The sequence below is a fragment of the Acomys minous genome (genome assembly GCF_964271855.1).
Source record: "Acomys minous genome assembly, chromosome: 11".
Classification (NCBI taxonomy): Eukaryota; Metazoa; Chordata; class Mammalia; order Rodentia; family Muridae; genus Acomys; species Acomys minous.
Genome location: NC_140492.1, coordinates 55,802,592 through 55,824,559, shown reverse-complemented (window position 1 = coordinate 55,824,559; position 21,968 = coordinate 55,802,592). Strand labels below are relative to the sequence as shown.

At 46.7% G+C, this 21,968-nt stretch overlaps 2 protein-coding genes across 8 annotated transcripts in view; one reads left to right on the top strand and one right to left on the bottom strand.

Annotated features, from left to right (window-relative positions):
• Positions 1 to 417: 417 nt before the first annotated feature.
• On the bottom strand, positions 418 to 12,793 carry DTX3L (deltex E3 ubiquitin ligase 3L; the record flags this gene model as incomplete). The annotated part of the gene is made up of 5 exons (XM_084800492.1): positions 418 to 3,473; positions 5,611 to 5,828; positions 6,483 to 7,964; positions 9,921 to 10,216; positions 12,610 to 12,793. 5 exons carry the CDS (start codon positions 12,791 to 12,793, stop codon positions 3,404 to 3,406), a joined length of 2,250 nt encoding a protein of 749 aa, XP_084656618.1. The 3' UTR covers positions 418 to 3,403.
• The window catches only part of PARP9 (poly(ADP-ribose) polymerase family member 9), a 25,339-nt gene continuing 16,159 nt past the window's right edge, over positions 12,789 to 21,968 (top strand). The window contains exons 1-5 of one of the 7 annotated variants that reach the window (XM_084800489.1): positions 12,898 to 12,986; positions 13,801 to 13,982; positions 15,102 to 15,205; positions 16,303 to 16,336; positions 18,721 to 19,571. In XM_084800489.1, coding sequence (XP_084656615.1) covers positions 15,191 to 15,205; positions 16,303 to 16,336; positions 18,721 to 19,571 — 900 coding nt within the window. In that variant the 5' untranslated portion in view covers positions 12,898 to 12,986; positions 13,801 to 13,982; positions 15,102 to 15,190. Of the gene's footprint in view, positions 13,127 to 13,800; positions 13,983 to 15,101; positions 15,206 to 16,302; positions 16,337 to 18,720; positions 19,572 to 21,968 lie in introns of all 7 variants that reach the window. The other 6 variants (XM_084800488.1, XM_084800487.1, XM_084800486.1 and 3 more) reach the window with 6 other exon arrangements.

Sequence of the window (21,968 nt, the reverse complement as noted above, 5' to 3'; positions counted from 1 at the left end):
TGCGCGCGCAGTGGATAAAATAAAAGCAAAAATTCTTTCTTTATTGAGGGGGTACCACGGCATGCACGTAGCAGTCAGAGGACAGCTTGCAGGAGTCAGTTCTCTGCTTCCACTAGGTGGGTTCTCGACATCAAACTCAGGCTGCCAGGTTTGGCAGCAAGCATCTTTGCCCTCTGACCTATCTTACTGCCCTGCGGTCTACTTTTGTCTCTATAGTAACCTATATTGACAAACAAACCATTTTGTTTGAAATATGATTTTTTTTTGCAATCAAAAGTCAATAAAAAAAGAGTTGTTCTGTGATGGTGGAGTTACACAGATAACAACCCAGACACCCACACCACTGTATACTGTGTGAGTCATAGGAAATACCCAGAAGGAAAGAGAAAAGAGGAATAAGGGAAACCACACAATCTGTTCTAAGTAAGAACCTAACTTTATTTAAGGCAGATAATAACACCTTGCAAAAGCAGAAATCCAATTGCCATCCTGCACTCATACCACATGAAGTTTGTACATGCACAATCGATGAAATACAAGATCCAGAATGTAACAGAAACGGATTTTTTTTTTCTTCTTTGGAGTAAATTTAACTACCAGCTTAGAAGATAGAAAACCATCATTTAGTCTTAATGATAAAAGCCTGGTGAATCATCAAAAGTAAAAGGGCTTTACTGGATGCAGAAGGCAGGCATGGTGGTGCATGCCTGCAATCCTTGCATGGGGGTGGGGGTGGGGCTGCTGAGGAAGCAGACCCTGAGAGATCAGCCTAGGATACATGCAAGAACTTGGGCAGGAGGGGAGAGTTCTAGAACAGCCTTGGTTACATAGGGAGAGGCCAGTCTAGGTTACACAAGACCCTGTCTCAAAAAAACCAAAACTGAAAAGTAAAAGTTAGCACTTCCTTTTATCGATTATGTTACCTTTTGGTGATTTGATTACTGTGCCCTGCGCATGAGTTTTCTGTTCACAGAATAGAGCTATTAATCGGATTGATCCTATCAATGTAAAGTACTTGCAGAGTAAGTACTCAGTGAATACTTGCTATTATTATCTGGCCAAATGTTTTTATGTGTGTGCACGTGTGTCTTTTTGTTTGTTTTTAAAGATTTATTTACCGGGCATGGTAGTACACACCTGGTCAGCCAGGGCTATTACACAGAGAAACTCTGCCTAAAAAAAAAAAAAAAAAGATTTATTTATTGATTATGTATATAATGTTGGGTCTGCATGTACACTTGCACACCAGAAGAGGGTAATAGATCTCATTATAGATGGTTCTGAGCTACCATGTGGTTGCTGGGAATTGAACTCAGATCTTCTGGAAGAGCAGCTAGTGCTCTTAACCTCTGAGCCATCTCCCCAGCACTGCATGTGTGCCTTAAGGAGAAGTTCAAGACGTGTCAGCTGCCATTTTGGAGAGCGGTTGGAACTACTCTCCACATGACTGCGTTGGAACCAAAGTGACTGTGGTTTTCCTCTGACTTGGAGAACCACTTACAGCGAACTGTGACATGCCATATGCCAGGTGTAATTCTCTCCTTTACTCATGTCCAGGGAATGGATTAGAAAGAGAGGTTAACATAGATTGGTGGGATTCAGTCAAAGGATTAAAAACAACAAAAAAATTACTACATTGTGGGTAACAGTTATTATAAATGTAAAACCAAGGCAAGGTTATTTACCTCTTAAAATTTGAAACAGAATATATTCAGGACAAGTGCAGCCTTTAGGGCAGGCTCTAAGGATGCAGGGTTGGGGTGGGGGTGGACCCCATGCTCAAAGCTCGGTCAGAGTCTAACCAGTGCATGCTGGGGTAGAAAACAGTTTTCCAAATGAATGCCGAGTCTCCAGTCCTGCTTCTGCCAAAGATGTGAGGAGCGTGTCTTTGTATTCGCTCATCCCTCTGCCGAGCTTCTAGCAACTAGAGTCAGGCAAGGAACACACATCAAGCACCTACTATCTCCGAGGCTCTGTATCCTGAAAACAACATTCTTCTTGTTCTGTTTATTATCAAAAGTTGTCTGATCGCCTGGACTAGGTTCTGCTATGGGTAGGGAGGGACATGTGGGTCTTTTCCAGTGAAAGCTGTTTTTAAACTTCCCATTTACACAAAGGTTTCACTTTCCCATTTACACAAAGGTTTCACTTGTCCAGGCAGAGAATAAAAAACAAACAACTAATGTACTGCTACAGAGATGGACATGAAAAAGAATCAGAGAGCCAGGCACGGTGGGTGGCTCATGATGTAATCCCAATACTTGGGGAGACAGAGGCTGGCAGATCTCCGTGAGTTCGAGGCCAGCCTGGTCTACAAAGCGAGTCCAGGACAGCCAAGGCTACACAGAGAGACCCTGTCTTGGAAACCAAAACCAAAACCAAAAAACAAAACAACAACAAAAAACCAGTATAAACAAAGACAAAAAACAAACAAACAAAAACCCCAAGCCCAAAACAAAACAAACCCAAACAACCAACAAACAAGCAAAAAAAATCAAAGATCTTAGGCTTGGGTTTAAGTCCCAACATCAAAACCAAACCAAACCAAACCAATCAAACATTTAAAAAAGCAGTAACAGTAACAAATAAAGCCCAAACAAACAAAACCTGGTGTGTAGCAAGCACATGCTTTTAACCCCAGCACTCAGGAGGCTCATGCAGGCAGATCTAAGTTCAAGACCAATGTGGTCCACCGAGTGAGTTCCAGAGCTCCACAGTGAGACCCTGTCTCAAACAAACAAAACAAAACAAAACAAAACAAAAGCCAGGGGAGGCTGCACTGGTTGCCAGTGGCTCAAGTGAAAGACAGATAATGATTTCAAACCCACCTAACGCCCTAACCATAAGGCAAGAATGAGATCAGACTTCTTCAGAAAAAAAAAAAAAGCTGAAATCCCTTATCTTTTTCTTTTCTAAGACTTCTCTTTCTCTCCTCCCCACCCCCACCCCGTGCATGTATGTGTGTTTGTGCACACGTGTGTGGAGGTGCACATGGCAGCCAGAGAACGATATTAGATGCCTTTATTTCTGTCCACCTATTATTTGCTTGTTTTGAGGCAGGGTCTCTCTACATATAGCTGGATGTCCCGGCACTTGGGCTTTGTAGACCAGGCCGGGGCCAGGAACTCGCCTACTTCTGCCTCCCAAGCACCAGGCTTTTCCATGGATGGTGCAGGTCTGAGCTCATTTCTTCACACTGCGTAGACTGAGCCATTTCCCCAGCCCATGCCCTTTATATTTTGCCTTCCATGAAAGAGTGACACTATAGAAATGACGAGCAAGCAGACTATATAGCATGAAAAAGCGTTATAAAGTGGTTCCAGACAAAGATTTAGGTCTGTGCCAATACAGCTTCCTGACACTCTTCTTTTGAAAGTGGATAGCCGTCTTCCTCGCAGTTGCCTTACTCAATCCCTTTCGCTTTCAGCTCCTCCTTGACGCGTTTCAGGTAATTAGGATCAGGATACCCATAGCTGCATGAAGAAAAAAAGAACTCCCTTTAGCTTCCTCCCAAATAATTCTTTTCTTTGTTTCTGATTTTGGCTTTTGGATTTTCGAGACGGGGTTTCTCTGTGTAGCTTTGGCTGTCCCGGACTTGCTTTGTAGACCAGACTGACCTTGAACTTTCAGAGATCCACCTGCCTCTGCCTCCCCAAGTGCTGGGATTACAGGCGTGGCCATCGCAACTGACTCCTCCCAAATAACTCTTAAGAATGTGTACGATAGCCGGGTACGGTGGCACAGACTTTACTCTCAGCACTCTCGTGGCAGCGGCAGTCAGCGCTCTGTGAGTCCGAGGACAGCCTAGGCCACAGAGTGAGACCCTGTCTTGAAACCACAACAAAATCTGTACAATTTGCATTTGAGCATCTAGTATTATGGGTTCCAACATTCTCAAGAATCCAGACAGTGGCTGATATCTAGGCAACTCGAGTGCCTGGCTGGCTGGCCAGCATCTGTTTTCTAGCCAGCTTGCTTAAATTCTTAACTTATTCTGAGCACTGACACTCATGATATTATAAACGCCATATTTGACAAAGAAGGTAGTCATCACACATTTGTAAGATTTTCATATTGGGGGATTTGAAAAGGTCTCAGGATATACTTCTTTTGGTTGCCACAAGTAGAGGAATTTTGAGTTTCATAAAATACAGTAAGGGGCTTGATGGCTCATGCTGGTAATCCCAGCACTCGGGGAAGCAAAGGCAGGCAGGTCTCTGTGAGTTTGAGGCCAGCCTGCCTGGTCTACAAAGTGAGTCCAAGATAGCCAAGGCTACACAGAGAAACCCTGTGGGGCGGGTATCTTTTTGGACTGATGGGCAGATAGAGGCGAGGGAGAGTGATATGACTTTAAAAGAAATCAAAGCAGTGCTAGAGAGATGGCTTAGTAGTTAAGAGCACAAGCTGCTCTTGCAGAGGACCAGGGTTCAACGCTCAACACCCACAAGGCAGCACACAGCTATCTGTAACTTCAAGGGATCTGATACCCTTACACAGGCATATACACAGGCAAAACACTAGTGCACATAAAAGTAAATAAACGTTAAAAGCCAAAGCAAATAACATTCCTAGGATGTACTTTTCAAGTAGACATGAAACCCTATATTAAATCATCCTGGGTACCATTCATCTTGGATTCTGAAATCCCCTTCTTCTGAAGCAAAAGGCAGTAACCAAGGCATACCTTATGAACAACAAGGCAGAAGGTTGGCAGGGGGAGAGTGGGGGTGGGGAGTGGGGTGGGGACGCCAGCTTTCTGTCTTTGAAATTATCATTATGGATTAGCATGTGCGTGCTGCCTAGATTTATGTCAACTTGACGCAAATTGGAGTCATCAGAGGGGAGAGAACCTCAACTGAGAAACTGCCTCCTGGGACGGTGGTGGCGTACAACTTTAATCCCAGCACTTGGGAAGCAGAGGCAGGTGGATTGCTGTGAGTTCGAGGCTAGCCTGGTCTACAAAGAGAGTCCGGGACAGTTAAGGCTACACAGAGAAACCCTGTCTCAAAAAAACAAAAAACCAAAACCAAACAAAACAAAAAGATCAAGCTGTTGGCAAGCCTATAGGGCATTTGCTTAATTAGTGATTGATGTGGGAAGGCGCAGCCCATTGTTAGTAATGCCACCCCCTGGGCTGGTGGTCCTGAATGCTATAAGAAAACAGGATGAAGCCCGGAGTGGTGGTGCACGCCTGTAATCCCAGCAGTTAGGAGGCAGAGGCAGATGGATTGCTGTGAGTTCCAGGCTAGCCTGGTCTACAAGGCCAGGACAGCCAGGGTTACACAGAGACATCCTGTTTCGAAAAATCAAAAAAAGAAAGAAAAGAAAACAGGCTGAGCAAGCCATAAGCAGCACTGCTCATGGCCTCTGCATCAGGTCCTGTCTGCCTTGTGTTCCCTTGGTGGGCTGTGACTTGGGATATGAAAGCCAAATAACCCCTTTCTTCCTGAAGCTGCTTTCCTGTCATCACAGCAACAGTAACCCCAACTATGATACTGGGTTAACATCTGCTGCTACAATGTGTTTTTATACCCACAAGCCTCAAACTGCAGCACTGACAACCCTTTATGTTGTTCAGCAACCATTAATTACCCTTCAAAAACCTCTTACTTTTCTGGTCCTCCAAACTTCGATGTTTTGTGATGAATATCATTCCATGTGACGACATCCGAGATTCCTAAGACTCGAGAATCCCCTACTGTGAAAATCAGCTTGTGGTGAAACGCTTTCGTAAGCAGATCCAAAACCTCCCTTCCCTCTTTATTATTAGGCAAGTATGCTCGGCGCTGTGTTCCTTGATAAGGCTTTCCTGGGTTTGGGTGCTCACTCTGTATGAAGAAAAGAAAATTATATATATATATATATATATATATATATATATATATATATATATATATACACACACATACACATATGGGTATACATATAACATATATGGATGTAACATATATATAGATATATATGTTATATATAGGGAGATATATATCCACATGGATGCCTCAGAATTTTACTACAGTAAAGATGTATTCATTGTAGATGAAGCCTATTGAAAGCCAGAAAAATATTGACATTTTACATATATTCTGAATAATTCATAGTTCTCCCTTTCAAATTAGAACACTGTCCACCCAACTCCTCTCACTGTAACATGATTCCTACCTTTAAAAAAAATACACAAAAGGCTAGGGGTGTGGCTCAGGAGAGTGCTTGTTTGGCAAGCCCAAGGCCCTGGGTTCAGTCTCCAACACTGTCGAAATAGTTAAAAAGGTGTCTACGTTCTAAGCAAGCAACATGACCTTTGCCTCTGTTATGTTCCTACCCAGTCACAGAATAATGGATTTCCTGGGAAAATCAATATGTAATAGGCTACAGGACCACCCCTTGGGTGTTGTGGAAGTGTCGATACTGTCCTTGTAGCTCCACTTGGGCTCTGGTAATTCTGGCATAGCAAAAAGAAACCCACATTGCTCAGGCACACTTACTGTTTGGATGCCATCTTTTATATGATACTGAATCACAATTGTCCCACAGTCTTCGTAACCAGGAAGTGACTCTCTTAGAAAAGTGCAATTCATGGTTCCAGCCGGCTGGTTCCCTTTCTGGACACCGTAGGAAGTCTGACACACAGGACAGACAGGCTTGACTAACATGGCTTGATTGATACAAGAGGTGCAGAATTCATGCTTGCACTTAGGGAGCACATGCTTGTCGCTAATGGTATCCCTGCAGATGACACAGAAGTTTTCGTTCTCATCCGCCTTCGGGGCCATGGAGCCACTAGCAGAGCCTCCGAGAGGAGGCAGAGCCGAGTCATTCTTGTCAATCTCCATGGGTGTCTCACGGTCCACACTGAGTTTCTCCCCAGACGGTGGGGACAGCCCCATTCTTTTGAAGATATGCTGCCTTGCTTGTTCAAGGTGACTCGGCAGACCAGTCAGAGTCACTGACTCTTGAGACACCCCAAAGTGTACATTTGGGTGCTTTTTCTTTAAGTCATCGACATACTTGGTCTTCTGTAAGCGAGCTCTCTCCTTGCCAAACTGTTTCAGCGACAGGACTTCTGTCCTCAGCTGGCACGTGGCATGTTGGAAGGCGTCAACGAAGCCTGCGTAAGAGTGCACCGTCAGGTCTACCTCTTTATCCTTGGGGACAAAGAGAATGCAGGTTTTCTGACCTTTTTCCTGGACCTTCCCACAAGTGTTATACTTCTTCTCTATCTCTGAGATTTCCTGGAGCAGTTCAGGTTCTAGAAGCTTAAAGCGAGTGGAATCGACCTCAATCCCCGTCGCGTAACCAGACGCCATTATTTTCACCGGTGCCTTGACAGAAGTTTGAGAGACTTTTTCCCTGGCAGCTGAAATGTCAGCCTGAGACCCGAGGAGAGTTAGCTTTCTTCCTGAGCCCTTTATCAGGAGCTTTGGGAAGCAGCGGTTCAACTCCTGCCTGACTTCCTGGGCTCTCTGATGATCCTCTAAAGAGACGCTATCTTGCTTCAGAGATTGTGTGCATTTCTGAAACTCTGTGACAAAGGAATGACAGGCTTTTTCTAAGTCGCCCGATTGGCTGGAGGTGAAGCACACGGAGGCCATGTTGGGAGAACTATCTCGGATTTCAATGCTCACGCCCAGCTCTTTCTCGATGGACTCTATTTTACTGGGATTGACGTGTCTGAAATATTCAAGGAAAAGCACAGGAACTTCATAGGAGCTCTGACTGGGGGGCTCCCTCTCCACATCGAAAGGCAGGGAGTTCTGTGGGGGGTACTTTGGCACCTCCTCACGGTCCAAAAGCTGCCCACTCAAGAAGTCATGTATCTTTTCAATGTCTTCCAAGTTGCCGCACACCTTCTTGATCCCGTCACTACCCTCCACGCTTCTGACACGAGGGCAGACAGTGGTTATCCATGCCCTCTGCTCTTTGGAGAGCAGTTCACAGTTCAGCTCTGCGGTCACAGCAAGAAAGACCTGAAGGTTTAAAAGGAACAGGTGCAAATAAGCTGCCTCAGATATGGACCTTCTTCAGGAAGACACCCAGGAACTACACGGATGACCACCTACAAGGCAGGCTTGTCAGCCCCCATTTCCACATTGGATTCACCTTGGGGTGGGGGAGAATAAAAATCCAACTAAACAAAGAAAGCCTGGGCTCATTGCAGAACTCATATAACTGGTTTGCAAATGACGAGATCTGTGTCTAGAGCCACCACTATCTGCTTTGACCATGGGGCTAAGGCTGGAGAGAAAGCATCTCTGCTTTTCTTTTTTTTATTTTGCTCCTCTAGGACAGCCAAGGCTACAGAGAAAATCTCAATCCCCGCCCCCTCTCTCTCTTGAAAAACCAAAAAGAAAAAAGAAAAAAAAAAGTTCAGTGGTGAGATAGAAATACCAGATTGGGATAAAAAGGATATAGTCAAATTGAATGTAATATAAAAGCAAATTTGGATCTTGTCGATGCGCTTTAAGCCACATGGAGCATTCTTTCTCTAGAGTAGAGCTTCAAGATGTTTCTAAAATCCAGCCTGGTTTTCCCTTTTCTATCAGGACCAGCTGGAGTCGCTAGGTCATCGCCATCACCCATCCAGCCCACTGCAGCCTCTGACCTTGTGCCTGGCCCCTTCCTTTGTTTATGCTTCACCCTAGCAGCCAGATGGATCCTTTCCAAATGCAGTCCCTCACCACCATGCTCGGAGACACCAGGGGGAAGTGCCACACTGAAGTTAAAATCCTCAGCTCCGCTTCACAGGACCCTCTCAAGTTCCTAGCTCTCTCCTTTGCTCACTGCCTTGAAACTTCTGAGCTGAAGGCATCAGTTTTTTTTGTTTGTTTGTTTTGTTTTGTTTTGTTTTTTTGAGACAGGGTTTCTCTGTGTAGCCTTGGCTGTCCTGGACTCACTTAGTAGCCCAGGTTGGCCTCGAACTCAGCCTCTGCTTCCCGAGTGCTGATATTACAGGCGTGCATCAACACGCCCAGCCCCTAAGACATTAGTTCTTATGAGGCATACGCACATGCTTCTCTCAGTCTAGAGTGTTCTTATCACAAAGCCACATGGCTAGGTAGGTGCTCTAATTTACTCCTGTTCTTTAGATGAAGCAGCATTTGGGTTTGTTTGTTTGTTTACACCCTGTTTATGAGAGCAGTCCTGTCACTGTCACTTAAGCTCCTTTATTCTTCCTGCACGTGTTGCTGGGGAGAATTGTACTCTAAATCTATTTACTATTCTGTGTTTCCCTCCTAGATGGTTAAGGGCCCTGAGAACAGTCTGCAACATGCCTGTGCCCCATGCCTTACAATAGTGCTCAGCACACAAAGAGCAGTCTCTATTTGGTAAATTCGTTAAAAAGAAATGCTGTTAAGGTGGTGGATGCGCCTGTTGTGGTGGCACACACCTGTAATCCTAGAACCTGGGAGGCAGAGGCAGGCAGATCTTTGTGAGTTCTAGACCAGCCTGGTCTACAAAGTGAGTTCAGGACAGCCAAGACTACACAGAGAAACCCTGTCTTAGAAAAAAACAAAAAACAAAAAAACGAAAGACAGACAGACAGACAAAAAATGGCTGATGCCTTCTTATCATTTAACCCTCAGGCTAAATGTCACCTCACCAAGAAGTTCTCTCATCTTCCCCTTGCAAGTTCACCCTGTTCCTTTCTGAGGCAAAACTCTGTTTTTACTCTCCTAGCATATCTTGGTCTTTGAAGTACTTCTACTCAGTTTACTCTCTTACGGTCTGTGCACCTCTAACCCCAATACAAGCTACATGAAGTCAGGAATCTTGCTCTGTTTGTTCACCTCTGTATTCCAGTGCCTAGACCACTGCCTAGCTCACAGCTAGTCCCCAGTGCAAGGCTGCTGGACCAAAAAGGCAGATGCAGTAACCACAGAGGCAATGGTAGGGACAGGGCCAGCTCCTCTGACAATACTCACCTTTTGGGCAATAGAGTCAACAGAGTTAAAAACAGGCCCATCACTGGGGTGTGTCTCATCACAAAAGGCTTCGTTCAGAGACTCTGTCAAGGATGAAGGTCTGGAGTTTGGTGTCTCAGCCGGCTGTGTCAAGGATGAAGGTCTGGAGTTTGGTGTCTCAGCTGGCTGTGTCAAGGATGAAGGTATAGGTCTCAGGTCCTCTCCTGGCTTTTTAATGGTTTCCAGGAAAATGGTTACAGACTTGTTGTCATCAATCTTCATCTTGTGTTCATTCTTTTTCAACACTCTCTCCTTAGCTGCAGGAAAGACAATAAACACATATATCCATGCAGAAATGAGAGAGAATGTCCAGAGATGGCCCCCGGTGTCCCTCAGGGATGGTTCTAGGAACTTCTGAGATCACCAAAATCAAGAGGTCCCTAATGAGCTTAGAACTTTCACACAAGCTGTCAATATTCTCCCATATGCTTTTTGTTTGTTTGCTTGTTTTTTTTAATTGATTTTGTTTGTATATTTGTTTTTGAGATAGGGTCTCATTATGTAGTCCTTGCTGCCCTAAAACTCCCTATGTAGGCCAGGCTAGCCTTCCACACACAGAGATTTGCCTGCCTGTGCCTCCAGAGTGCTGGGATTAAAGGCATGGGCCACCACTGCCCAGTCTTCCCTGTACTTTTCAGAATCTCTAGACGACTTTTAATCCCTCAACAAGGTAAACACTATGGGAAGGTTAGACTGTATTTAGTTGGATGAACCTGAGGGTATGGAACTGTTGTGTGAATTTCCTCAAGATTGAAACATTCCACCCTGAAAAGACCTTCCTTAATCAAGAAGGTAAACAACTCAAAATAACTCCAGGAGGTCCCTGAAACTGACAAGACTCAACAGGCCCCGCCCTACCAGAGTAAGCACTAAAGGCTGCTGAGAGGCCTAAGACTCACAGAACAAAGCGGCTGAAGATTCATTAAAGATCTGCAAAGGACACTCCCACAGGAGCCCAGCTGCAAAGACAATGTTGACACAAGACCAGATGCCTGGAAGAAGCAGACACTAACGGAACTGCCTGGAAGAGATTTAGGCCAACTGAGGCACCCGAAAAGGACATTCTCCCACCTGTTGAGCTGGCCGCAGGCTGTACAGTCTACCCCATGTTCCAAGCTTTGTGAGTTGTCACCCATGGCGAGGTGAGCTCTTGAGTCATTTCTGCTCCTTTAAGCAACCCCTCACCCATGTTCCTGTTAGTAATCCCAATAAACCAATTAGTTCACCAAGTTGGACTTTGGTGGTATCCATACTTTGGACTGTTGTGGGCTCCTTATCTGAGATGAATAGGCTTGTGTGCTCTGTCTCCCCAAAAAAAGTTTTGCCATACTACAGGATGCACATGAGCAGTTTGCTTTTGGCACTCTGGAATAGCTGGTTGTTGATGGGAGAAACTATTAGGAACTCAAAAGTAGGCAGTTTAAGTTATACTGCAGAGTATTGTTTGGCTATAGAAGCCATGTTTGTGGTCTGGGCATGTTGGTCCACACCCATAATCCTAGCACTTAAATGGTAGGGGTAGGAGGATCAGGAGTTCAAGGCCAGCCAAGGGTACATGGCAAGATCCTGTCTCAAAGGGAGGGGGGTGGGGGGTGGGGGGCTGAGGGGTAGGGGGGTGGGGGAACCTATGTTTCTGGAATGGTCTTGAGTCTCTCATTTCAATGACATAAAATAATATTTACTGCCTAGTTAAGTGGGGGGAACACCCCCAAAACCAATAATCCAAAAGTTAAAATGACATGAAAGTATATGTATTGGCTGATCCACAGGAAAGAAAAAATACTTGAAAATGTTCCCATTGAGGTCATTAGTGGGGTACCACACGCCTTAAAATCCAGCAGAGGCAAGCAGAGCTCTGTGAGTTCAAGATCGGCCTGGTTTACAGTGCTAGTTTCAGGACAGTGGACTATACGCAGAAAAACTCTGTCCCGAAAAACAAACAAACAAATAACAACAAAAACAAAAAGAATAAGGAAAATGTTTTACTTTCTTAACATAATTTTCTTTGACTTTTTAAAAATGATCATATATTACTTTTGTCATCCTTAAAAACAGTCAGTGGAGCTGGGCAGGTGGCGCACGCCTTTAATCATAGCACTCAGGAGGTAAAGGCAGGTGGATCTCTGTGAGTTCGAGGCCAGACTGGTCTACATAAGCGAGTCCAGGATAGCCAAGGCTACACAAAGAAACCCGTCTCAAGACCACCCCTAAAAGAACCCCCCACACACACACAGACAAAACAAACCAAAAAACAATCAATGGAATCATTTGGCTTGGAGTATAGCTTGGTGGTAGAGCACTTGCTTAGTGTGCACAATGCTCTGAGTTTCAGTCCTCAATCCCAACACCCACACTTTATTTCTCCTCCCCTGCTGGGGAAATCGGCAGCTCAGATAGCAAATGTTAAGTAGCCCTCGGAAGCAGTCAAACCAGGTCGGGGGCCGCACACAGCTGAAGGAATATCCTCCACTGTGGGAAGGAGCGAGTCCGTGAGCGGCAGTCCCCTTCAGCCAGTGCCACACTCTCGGGGCTCTCCTCGGAAGCAAGAAAGTATGTTTGGAAGCCTTCAGAGTCCGCCTTTGCATCCGAGCCCGGCCTTGTATTCCTCCCCACCCCCCATCCCCACCCCACCCGCCCGGTCCCGGCTCACCTGCCCGTTCTAGGAAGTTCACCTCGAAGCTGTCCGGGGCTCTGGGGCCCACCGGCTGGACAGAGCACTCCCCACCTTCCGAGGCCCGGCTCTGGAAGTATATCTGTAGCTTCATATGCGCACGGGGGATGGACTCCTGCAGCCGCACAAGTAGCGGGGATGGCGGGCAGGGACTGGAGGCCATGGCTGCCGGCGTCTGGCTCTCTGGCTCGCTAAGGGCTCCCGGACGCTGCACAGCCAGGACAGAGCAAAGGCGCGTCCTGCCCCCAAAGACCCGGGCTGCAAAGTTTCAGTTTCGTTTCCCAGGAGGTCCCTCCCTGTTCCCCGCAGAGCCACCTCCTCTCTCGGGCTTTGCGGTCTCTTAGGGTTGTCACCTGGTGAGTAGTTTGCAGACCCCGCGGCGCTTAGGGAAAATAGTTTCCTCGGAGTCGCCGGTTTTCTTGCAGGATCGGAAGAGTGGCGGGAACCGGCTTCCCAGGACCAGGCCTCCCCAGAGAGTGTGGAGCGGAGTAGAGGGGTAAAAAGTTTCTCTTTTGTGCTTTTTTTGAAACCATTGTTACAACTAGTATTTCCCGAGATACGATTCTGAATTCAAGTGATGGTTACCTGTTTTCTTTGAAGTTGAGGGCGTTTGCCTGCTTTGTGACCCATCAACTGTTCTTTTCCTGTTAGACGGACATTTAGGAATTTTCTGTTCTGGGTCCTTAAGTGAGCGAACAGCACAGATCTGCTCGCTGCCCTGAGTCCCCAGAGAGTGAGACAAGAGAGGCGTCTGGTCACAAGTGGAGTCTGTACCTGGGAACAAAGCAAAGGCCAAAGGCCTCCAACAGATGCTTTCAAGCCAAATCTTAAGGAGGGGCGGAGGAGGGGCGGCTAGGAGAGCTGTAGTCTTGAGGGCTCAGTCCCAGGCCTGGGAGCAGATGAGGCTGGTCAGGGAAAGGAAGTGGAAAAGTTTGTAAGATCGATATTTGTCAACAGAAATGCAGTGGGAATTGTGTGTGATAATTCTATAGTTTACCATCATGGTTTAACTCGTATAAAAGGCGATGGCTAATTGTGCTAATCATTTGGACTATGGCTGGAATCAGCTAAAAACCCAAGCTAGCTGGGCCCTGCTTGTGAGGGGTTTTCTTGATTGGGTCGTTGGAGGCGGGAAGACCCACCCTAAATCCGGGCCACACCTCCTGGTAGCTGCGTCTATATAAAAGGACAAGGAAAAAGGAAGCGTTTGCTCTTGGCCAGCTTGCCTCAAGAAAGCCAAGTGCAGCGTCCAAAGCAGATGCCCATCAGCTGCCTCTGAGGAACCTTAGCGATCTTCTGTGAAAGCAACGCTGCCCTCTGGAGGCACAGCGGACCTTGTCCCTGCAGTTTGGGTTAGTATCCTCCTACCTCATGGTGTATGACTTCGACTACATACGCAGTTTTCTTATTGCAAAGATCTTCATCACTCCAAAGACTTAGTGATAGCAACAGTTTTAGATCACTGCGCTGTGGGTTTTAATCACAGAAACGCAAATTTTCCCCAGAGGTTCCGATTTGTATCCAGTTGTCCTTAGGTCAGACCTGTTCCTAACAGTTTCAGTAGAACACATCCCCACGCAGGTGCCAGCACCCCGGGGGAGCTCCACTGTTCCTGAGGCTGCCCTTTAGATGCTGTGCCCCGCCTCAGCACTTAGTTATCATTTTCCGAGTATACCAGCGCCTTCAAGGCCTGGCTCCTGTCTCACCTCCATAAAGCTTTTCCTATTCCAGCCCCTACAACTTTCCCACTCTGACTTCAGTCAGAATTCCCAGAAGGTAAAAGTAACAGTGGCAAAACAACGTTACATGAAAACATCCTTCACCATTGACATGAAGTGCAGCTAAGGCAGCTAGAAATCAGAAATGTCTTTGAGGTCCCCTGTGGTTTCTCCTCCTCCTCCTCTTCCTCTTCCTCCTCCTCCTTGTTTTTTGTTTTGTTTTTGTTTTCCCAGACAGGGTTTCTCTATTACACAGAGGCCTGGCTGTCCTGGACTCTGTTTGTAGACCAGGCTGGCCTCGAACTCACAGAGATCTGCCTACCTCTGCCTTTGACTCCTGAGTGCTGGGATTAAGGGATGTGCTACTGCGCCCGGCTGGTATATTCTTTTCTGTTTTTTCCAAGACAGGACTTCTCTGTGTAGCCCTGGCTGTCCTGGAACTCTGTAGACCAGGCTGGACTCCCGATGTCTCTGCCTCCCTGTGCTGGGATTAAAGGTGTGTGCACCCAGCCTCCTATGGTATATTCTTAAAGATCCCCCTCAGCTTCAGTTGTGTGACACAAGCCTTTAATACCAGTACACAGGAGGCAGAGGCTGGTAAATACCTAAGTTCGAAGCCGGCCTCATCTGCATAGCAAATTCCAGACCAGGCATAGTAACGTGTTGAGACCTCATCATCTCAAAGACAGTAGCCAAACTCAGATTCCCTCAGCGTTGGTCTGAGCTTACTGTATTCTCTCCATGTGTTTCCAGAAGCAGTCTACCATCTCCAGGATCAACAGACTACACTTGGAGACACAAACGAGTATAAGACATCTAAAGACCCACGTGGGACCAGAAGGATGGCCTCTCATATGGTAAAAACATAAAAAATATCTTCCACCCTACAGTCCAATTATGTGACTGTAGTTCTTCCTATAACAGTAAGAAAGCTGGGGCTTCAGTTACACTTAGCATCCTCACATGGTTAGCATCCTCTCAGTGGTTAAGAGTATATACTGTCTGGGCGGTGGTGGCACCCGCCTTTAATCCCAGTACTTGAGAGTCAGAGGCAGGCGGATCTCTTGGGTTCGATGCCAGCCTGGTCTACAGAGCAAGTTCCAGGACAGCCAAGGCTACACAGAGAAACCCTGTCTTGAAGGGGGGGGGGCAGAGTCTATACTGCTCTTGAAGAGGACCTACGTTTGGTTCCTAGCACCCACATGGTGTCTTACAATCTTGCCTGAACTCCAGTTCGAGGGGACCTGATTCACTTTCCTAGTCTCTGTTGGCTCCTACATGCATGTGGTGCACACAGACTCACACATACATACAAACTGTTTTTAAAAATCTAAGTTTTCAGCCGGGCGGTGGTGGCGCATGCCTTTAATCCCAGCACTGGAGAGGCAGAGGCAGTTGGATTGCTGGCAGTTTTCTCCTGGAGCCAGAGGGTGACTTAGTGCTTGGCTGCTCCTTCAGAGAACCCAGGTTCAGTTCCCGGGCCTCACATGGGGACCCATTGTCTTTACCTCTAGTTCCAAGGCATCCAGTGCTGTCTTTTGGCCACAGCAAGCGTGTGGTGCACAGACCAAAATGCAGGCATAGATAGGATCAGGGTTAGTATTTTCAGTGTTTTAGGCTCACAGAGTAAAAACAACAGGACAAGCCTGGTGGTGGTGGCGCGTGCCTTTAATTCCAGCACTGGGGAGGCAGAGGCAGTTCAAGGCCAGCCTGGTCTACACAGAGAAACCCTGTCTGGAAAAACCAAAGTGGAGAACGAAATGAACAAACAAACAAACCTACAACAATAACAACAAAAAGACCACGACAAAAATCAACACACTGAATAGTGATTCTAAGCAAACAACAACCCACGCTTTGAACGCACTTCTGCTCAATAGACTGTGTGTGCTGTCCGCTATCTCTGCTCTTCCGGCTTCCGGCTTCTAAAGCAGCGGTCTCGTTGTTTTTGCAGGGCGTTGGCGCAGCAGCTTCCACCAAAAGACCAGGTATGATCGCCTCTTTCTCACTCTCACTTAAGAAAGGCTTTGCTCAGCTCTTCCCTCAGTGCAGAAGAGGGCACACGGAAGGAGACTATCTCCCTCCAGGGGCTCAGGTGTGTGACGGCAGGCACCCTGAAGATGCCAGCACGTGTTTCCGGAGGGGGTCTTGCATCTGAGGCACCGTGGCAGCGGGAGACATGTTCTCTTGGGCCCGCACTGTCCTTTCCTTTGTTGGCAGATCCGAGACTCTTTTCTCTATTGTTTTTGTTTGGGACGGGTAACACTTTGTAGATCTGGCTGGCCTGAAACTCAGATCTCTCCGCCTCTGCCTGCCCTGTGACACCAGGGGGGAACAGCCGGAAGAGGCAGAAAGGCTGACTAAGAGCTGGAAGCGCCAATCTGCCTAATACTAGTGGTGACCCAGTTGAGGTTTCTCATCAGTGCTCAGGCCATGGAGAGCAACTGCTTACTTGTGGCTTCTTTTGGGTAGCAGAGGTCACTGGAAGTCGTTCTTGGTGGCCGGGATTAGAAATGAAGTAAATTAAAGCCAGGCCTGGTGGCGCATGCCTGTAATCCCAGCACTCGGGAGGCAGAGGCAGGCGGATCTCTGTGAGTTCTAGGCCAGCCTGGTCTACAAAGTGAGTCCTGGATAGCCAGGACTACAAGAGAACTGAAAAACCAACCAACCAGCCAACCAAACAAACAAACACCACCCCCACCCCCCAAAAAACCATTCAGTTTCTGAAGGTAAGAGGGATTTTCAGAAAAAGATTTTGTCACTCCACAGGTTAGGTTATCCAGAAAGTGGATATTGAGGTGGAGTGAAAAGTATAAAAGATTTATACGAAAGAAAAAGAAACCTGTCAGACTGTGAGGATCTATGCTAGGTGGGCGTGGGCGGTAATCCCACAGTTTAGGAGACCAGAGCAGGAGGAGTATAATTCAAGGACTACACAGTGAAGCCTTGTATTCTCACGACCCAACTCCCCTGCCCTCTAATTGAAGCCTATGGCATCCTGGGATGTGTGGTAAAGGTGCCCCACAACAGGGCATAAGTGGCCGCACTCAGTCTTTCATGGCCGTTGTCCTGAGAACTGTGACTAGTGAGGGTGAACTTTAGTGGCAGATGGCTAGAGGCCGTGAGCTAACTAGACTTTCCATGTACAAACAAGGGGGGTGTGAACAGCAGTACATCTTGTAGTCTGAAAAAAATGCAGTAAGTGATTTTTTTTTTCTCTCTCTCTCTCAAAGACAAGATCTCACCATACAGTTCTGACTAGCCTGGAACTCATGTGTAAACCAGGCTGACCTTCAACTCACAGAGATCTTACTGCCTCTGCCTCCCCAGTGCTGAGGGGAAGGAAAAGCAAGCACAGCATAATAAATCTTTTTTTTTTTTTTTTTTTTTTTTTGAGACAGGGTTTCTCTGTGTATCCCTGGCTGTCCTGGACTCACTTTGTAGACCAGGCTGGCCTTGAACTCACAGTGATCCGCCTGCCTCTGCCTCCCGAGTGCTAGGATTAAAGGCGTGCGCCACCACGCCCGGCTAAATCTTTTTATTTCTTATTTTATTTTATTTTATTTTGCCACTGGGCTGTATCTGTGGTTTTTGACTCTGAGGACCAGAGTGAGTGCCATGAGGCAGAGGCTGCTGGCCTTCTCCCCACTGGCTGATCCTGTGTTGCCCATCTCCCCTCAGTAAGGAACACCCATGGAAGCTGGATACAAGTCTCAGCTCCTGTAATGTGATGCTCTAGGGCTATGACTCTGAGCAACACGATCTTCTCTGCTCTCTAGGAGAGACAAGCTTTATTTGCTTTTGTTATTGTTGTTGTTTTCCTGTCTTAGTGTCTTATGATCTCTCCTTAACCTGAAGACTGGAACCCCTGGTGTTTTCTAGAATCATCTCTTAAACTACTTACACTCAGCAAATGTAAACCGAGACACTAAGAAAAGCAAAGAAGTCATGACTACAGCTTCTCTTTATTTCTAACTCACAATTAAGGCATTTTAGTTTGTGTGTGTGTGTGTGTGTGTGTGTGTGTGTGTGTGTGTGTGTGTGTGTGTGTTTGGCGTTCAGTCTACCCAAACTCAGGATTTATATATACATTCAAGACATTGCTCTTTTCTCACTCATCGAGTGCTAAACTAAACGCCACACACAAGACTGAGCCCTTTTCAAGGGACTTAGCATTGAAGACTCTTAGATATCCTTGGCCTGATTCCACGTGTGGAAAAGCAGTCAGTATGAAGGGAGGGGGGTTCGGGACAGTGGGAGTTCATCCCTCTTTCCAAGTAAGCAACTCAGTTGTACTGTGGGAAGAAACCACAGCCTTTTCAAAGGAATCATTGATCATTTCTTTCTTGTTTCGTCTTTTCTCCTTTTCCAGCAGATTCTCTTGAAGAACACAATAGATGGCAAATTCCCGTTAAACACGATGTCTTCGAAATTTTAAAAAGCAATGAGAGCCAGCTGTGTGAAGTCCTCCGGAATAAGTTTGGGTGTGCCTGTACCCTGAGCTGTCCAACTCTACCAGGAAACAGCTCTCCTGCTCAGCCAGTCTTCAGAGGTCGGCTGACCGCTGGGCTAGAGTTATCGGTCTGGAAGGATGACCTCACCAGACATGCTGTTGATGCTGTGGTGAACGCAGCCAATGAGGACCTTATGCATGGAGGGGGCCTGGCCGGAAGCCTGGTGAAAGCTGGTGGCTTTGAAATCCAAACTGAGAGCAATAGATGGGTTGCCACCTGGGGTAAAGTTCCCACCGGAAAAATAGCTGTCACAACCGCAGGGAGGCTTCCTTGTTCTTTGATTATCCACGCTGTTGGTCCTCAGTGGACAGGGATGAGCAGCCAGAGTAAAGCTATTGAATTGCTGCGTCATGCCATTGTGAACATTCTAGACTATGTCACCATAAAACATACACGCATTAAGACAGTAGCTATCCCAGCCCTGAGCTCTGGAATTTTCCGGTTTCCTCTGGATTTGTGTACAGGCACAATTTTAGAAACTATCTGCTTTTATATCCGAGGGAAGCAAACGGTGGGCGCTTTGAAAGAGATCCATCTGGTGAGCAATGAGGACCCCACTGTTGCGTCCTTTAAATGCGCAGCAGAAGGTATTCTGTCGGTGATGGGTGCCTGGAACGGTCCAGAAACTACCCCTTCTTCTGCTGTGACCTTTCCAATTAGCCAGGGCCTGACTCTCCAGATTGTCCAAGGCCACATCGAACTGCAAACAGTAAGTCTTTGTTTTTATTTTCCGGCACTGAGAGAGGGGAATCCTGGAACTACCTGGTAATTGCTAAGGTGTTGAAAGTGGAAGATGCATCTTTTTGGGGGTGGTATTAAAAGCATGACTGTCAGGGTTGGGCTGTCTGGATTGGAGAGCAGCTTCGTTAGTTCCTGACTCAACAACCTTCTTTTTTCCAGTCTTTAGTCCTTCCTCTAAAACACACATCAACACTTAAGCATCTGATGTCATTAAATGCTGGAATTGTTATCCAAGAAACGGTTACAATAGTGTGCAGCACGGGGTTAATATAGGGGTTATAATCATTAGGCTTTGGTTCCTAGAAATGGTAAGGAATTAGAATACTCTTTCATCCCAAAGAACTTAAGTTCTTATTTGTTGTTTTTGATGGTGTTGATGGTTTGTTTGTTTTTTTACCAAGTCACCCAGGATTTGTAATCCTCTTCCCTGAGCCTCAAGCACTAGATTTTTTTTTTCTTCCCCAAGATAGGGTTTTCTCTGTGTAGCGCTGGCTGTCCTGGACTCACTTTGTAGACCAGGCTGACCTTGAATTCGCAGCGATCCTCCTGCCCCTGCCTCCCCGAGTGCTGGGATTAAAGGTGTGCGCCACCACCGCCCGGCCACATTATGCTTTCTTTAGCCTTGTGCTTGGAAACATAAAAGAAATGCCAGAAAGTTCCTAAGAAACTTTATTCTTTGTTACAAAACAATCTATGCAGAAACAGCGGAAGTGATGGGGATAAGGCAGAGAGCGAAAGCTGTGTAACCGTGGGCTCAGGGGTGGGATGCTCGCTTAGCATGTGCAAAGTCCTGGGTTCAGCCCGTAGCCCTGGGGAAAACAACAGAAGATCTGAGTATGCTAGGCAGTGGGTGCTGGTAATGTCGGCTCTGAAGAGATGGAGCTGGGTCAAAAGTACACAGAGAGGGAGGCAGGCACTCAGGTAAAAAGGTGAAAGGGCTAGAGGATGCAGGTCGGTGGTAGGGTACTTGCCTAGCAGCAGGAAGCCGCGGGTTCATGCCCTAGAACCTATATACCTGTCACCCCAGCACTGGGGAGGTAGAAGCAAGAGGATCAGGGATTTAAAGTCGTTTTCAGATACTTGGGAGGTGACAGTCTCTCCTGTAGACCCAACACTGAGGAAGCGGAGACAGATGGATCTCTGTGAACTTGAGGTCAACCTGGTCTACATAGGGCATTACAGGCCAGCCAGGGCTACATGGTGAGACTGAAAACAAAAACAACAAAAGAAACAACTAAGCGGCAAAGGAGGCTGGGGAGAAGGCTCAGCTGTTAAGAGTGACTAGTCTACTACAGGGCTTGAGTTCTGTCCCCGCCCCCTGTCCCCGCTCCTGTCCCCGCCCCCTGTCCCCGCCCCCTGAATCAGGCAACTCACAGCTGTCTTTAATTCCAGCCCCAAGGACTCTAATGTTCTCTTGGTATTTTCTAGGCGCTACCCTCAATGTGTACAAACCCACACAGAGGCATAGACAAATTGAAAATAAATTATATTTTAAACTTTATTTTTAGTATTTTATGAGTGTGAGCGTGAGTGTTTGGCAGTACATGCATGCCTGCTGACTGTGGAGGTGCGAAGAGGGCTTTGGGTCCCCTGGGAGTGAAGTGACTGACAGTTGCAAGCTTCCATATGCTAGGTGGGAACTGAACCAAGGTCCTCTGAGCCACTTCTCCAGCTGAAAATATAGTTTCTAAAACAAAAAAGTCAGAAGGAATGATCAGCTGCTTGTAATGACAATATCATCCATCTATGTACATAACTTTTAAATAGGACAAACAACTTCATAGCAATGAAATGCGCTCTCTCTCTGGAAATGGCAGTCTTTATTGCAAAATCAATTTTTCGTGGATTTGGGATATTTAAGAAGTATTCTTCAGAACTTTCAGGTGTGGAGCTGGAGAGATGGCTCAGTGGTGAAGAGCACTGTCTGCTCTTCCAGGGCCCCTGAGTTCAGTTCCTAGCAACCACATGGTGGCTCACACCCATTTATAATATGATATGATGCCCTCTTCTGGCCTCTAGGTGTACGTGCAGGCAGAGCACCATACACATAATAAATAAGTCTGAAAAAAAAAAACCTTTCAGGTGTAAAAGCGTGCTTTTTCTGTGCACTCCATTACTCTGGATAATGACACGGAGACCATATATTTATTTACATGCCAGCTTTAGGCACGTAAATAGCTGAGCAGATACACCGTTATTCTAACGCGACAATACTGGTCTGGCCTGTGTCCTGCTATGTGGCCCTTTACCTGCTATCTTAGTCTCACCATGGCAGCTGATGTCCTGATGGAGTCTCCCCTGGTCCCCACCTGAGACCCTCTCACTGACATTATAAGTCCCGCCTTAACTCTCCAGCCCAGCTATT